This window comes from Trichechus manatus, unplaced genomic scaffold, assembly GCF_000243295.1.
Source record: "Trichechus manatus latirostris isolate Lorelei unplaced genomic scaffold, TriManLat1.0 scaffold00079, whole genome shotgun sequence".
Classification (NCBI taxonomy): Eukaryota; Metazoa; Chordata; class Mammalia; order Sirenia; family Trichechidae; genus Trichechus; species Trichechus manatus.
The window spans coordinates 6,551,174-6,553,845 of record NW_004444015.1 but is presented as its reverse complement, the minus strand read 5'-3'; the positions used below and the strand labels follow the sequence as shown (position 1 = coordinate 6,553,845).

The window sequence follows — 2,672 nt, the reverse complement described above, 5'->3', positions numbered from 1 at the left end:
CTGAAATGATGTTTGATTAATGGCATCAGCAATGGTTCAATGTTAGAATTCTCCCTTACATGCAGGAGACCCAGGTTGGACGATTCTCTGACAATGCACCTCATGGGAAGACAACACCCATCTGTCTTTGGAGGCTTGCGTGTTGCTATGACGCTGAACAGGCTTCAGGGGAGCTTCCAGATTAAGGCAGACTAAGAAGAAAGGCCTGGCGATCTACCTCTGAATATCAGCCAATGAAAACCCTATGCATCACACAGGACCAATCTGCAACCAATCCTAGAGACAGCATTTGGTTCTGTTGTGGCTTGGGCTGCCATGAGTCGGAGGCTGACTTGATGGAAGCTAACAACAACTTTATTCATAAACTTAGACTCTGAACTAATCATACTTGCTATTAAAGGAACAGCATTTGGAAAATACCAAACAGGAAAAAAAAATGATAACCCTTCAACTCACCCATATAGAAGAGGAAGACAAAGATATTACGCACTGTGTTTCCCCAGCCCCACCCTGGACCTCCACTACTTACTACACTGACTGCCATCTTCAGAGTGAAAAATCTGCCTCAGTCTTCACTGGGGGCAGGAAAAGCTGCTGGATGCAGCACTGGAACTCGAACTGGCCATCACAGTAGTAGTATCCATGGTGGAAACTCTTGCCTTGGCTCTCTCTTCTTCGTCTCTCAATGCATCCTCATACCAGGATGGGAAGGCAGTTGGGATGCTACCACTGACCTTGGCCAAAAACTCTAGGACTTTCATCTTGCTGGTTTCTGCACGGGCTCTTGGACCCCACAGGAATTCATAGCGGGCAGGATCGCTGTTGGGCACCTGCCGGTACTCCAGGTACTCTTCCTCCACCAAATCTCTGGTGATGAACTGCCTGGGCTCGCCATAGATGACATGTTCCCTTCCAGCATACACCCCTGTTGTATTCAGCATTTCCCAGAGCTTCTCCTCAGTGGCACAGTTGCCCTCCATAAAGATCATACTCAAGACAAGTACCAGGAGCCCAGTCTTGGGCATGCCCTGGTCATTACTTGGGATCCCATCATAGGTGAGGTCTAGAGTATTGTAGAAGACATAGGAGTTTCCAGTGGGGTCTTCTTCCTTCATATTGATGCCAAAGACAAGCTCTATGCACTCACAGGCTTTCTTGAATATCACTAGGAAGTAGTCCTCATACTGTCTGATGACAGTCGTCAGCATTTCTGCCTTTGTGACAGGCTCCTTTGTTTGGTACTTGAGAAGCAGAAACTCCACCAAATCAGCCACCTTATAATCTACTGTGTCTCTGAGCAAGGACTCAATATCTGCCTGGCCCAGCAGGGTGCTTGGACCCTCCCCCTCATGGGTGATGGAACCGTCATCTGAAGAGGAGGAGGTGCTTTTCTGAGAACTCTGAGAAGTACTCAGTGTCCCAACAGCAGACACCTCCTCCACCGTTCCTCGAATCAGAGAAGAGGAAGAGGAGGAAGAAGAGCCAGGGAGAAAGAGGAAGTTGAAGGAGGAGGAAGAAGGTAATGACTCTTCCTCCTCCTCAGCTGCTGGAACCTGTGAACCCTGTGCCTCCATTTCATTCTGAAGGTCTTGCTCAACTGTGTAGCGCCGACGCTTTGGAGCACGAATATGAGACATGATGAGTCTTGCTGGGGGCAGCAGACAGGAGTGTGGGCAGCTGGATGGGAGATGGGAGTCCACAAGCCTAATGAAGAGACGAAGAGTATGAGAACCTCAGCTGAGAAACTCAACCTTGGCAGCTCTGACAAAGGCCGAGTTACAGGTCTTTCTGTTTAGATCTCCCTGTAGGGCCTGTCTCCTGTCTGCCTGGTCAGCCTGCCACTTAAGAACCTGAAGGAAGAAGTGAGATGGCTCCTTAGGGTGCAGCCCACTGACACAGCCTCAAGTTCCCAGGGCTGACAGTAAGGCAGGTAGGGTCAGACACTGTAGTGTCCCTTCTGTTCTGGGGTGGGTGCGGGGTCTTGGTAGAATTCAGGGTCCTCACCTTGACTCCTGGCAGTGCCTGGGTCTCCTCTTCTGACCTGAAGATGTGTGCCCAAAACCAACACCTTCACCTCTCAGTTCCTTTAAAACCTTTGAGAAAAAATGAGGGTGCAGCTGAGGCTTCAGACTGCAAGCACAGTCCTGGGCCTCCTAGCACTGGCAGGAGGGGAGGAGATGGACTCTGTGAGGTCTCCACAGTTCAGAGGTGGGTGGTCTCCTCAGTGCTAATTCATGGTCCTCACTTCTCCCTGAGGATGGGGGAGGGTCTGGGCCCTATTCTTCTGCTGACCTGAGGAAAAACTCTCAGAACAAGAGCTCACATTCCTGAGACCAATGAAAAGGGAGTGAGGGAGCACCACATCCAAGGACTCTGCCCCCACCCCGTCCTCCTAGAGGTGACAGCAGGAGTAGAACAGGGATTATGGTCTCATCTATACTGAAATAGAGCATGGTTCCCCTTAGTCCTATATTTATGCATGGACGGGAGTGGGACTCCTCCCTCTGTGATGGCAGTCCAGGTCCTTCAGACAAGACAGGAGTGAAGATCGACCACAAAGGGTTCAGCTACTAAGTCCCAGGGCCTCCCAGAGCTGTCAACAGGGGCAGGGCAGGGCTGAGGGCCCATCTACCCTAGACTGGGGGGTGGGGGGAGTGGGTCCGTATTTTGAC

At 50.8% G+C, this 2,672-nt stretch overlaps 1 protein-coding gene across 1 annotated transcript; it reads right to left on the bottom strand.

Moving 5' to 3' along the window:
* Positions 1-572: 572 nt before the first annotated feature.
* LOC101359212 (melanoma-associated antigen 10-like) lies at positions 573-1,637 on the bottom strand. The gene has a single exon (XM_004380959.1). The coding sequence runs from the start codon at positions 1,635-1,637 to the stop codon at positions 573-575; it is 1,065 nt and encodes a 354-aa protein (XP_004381016.1).
* Positions 1,638-2,672: the final 1,035 nt, after the last annotated feature.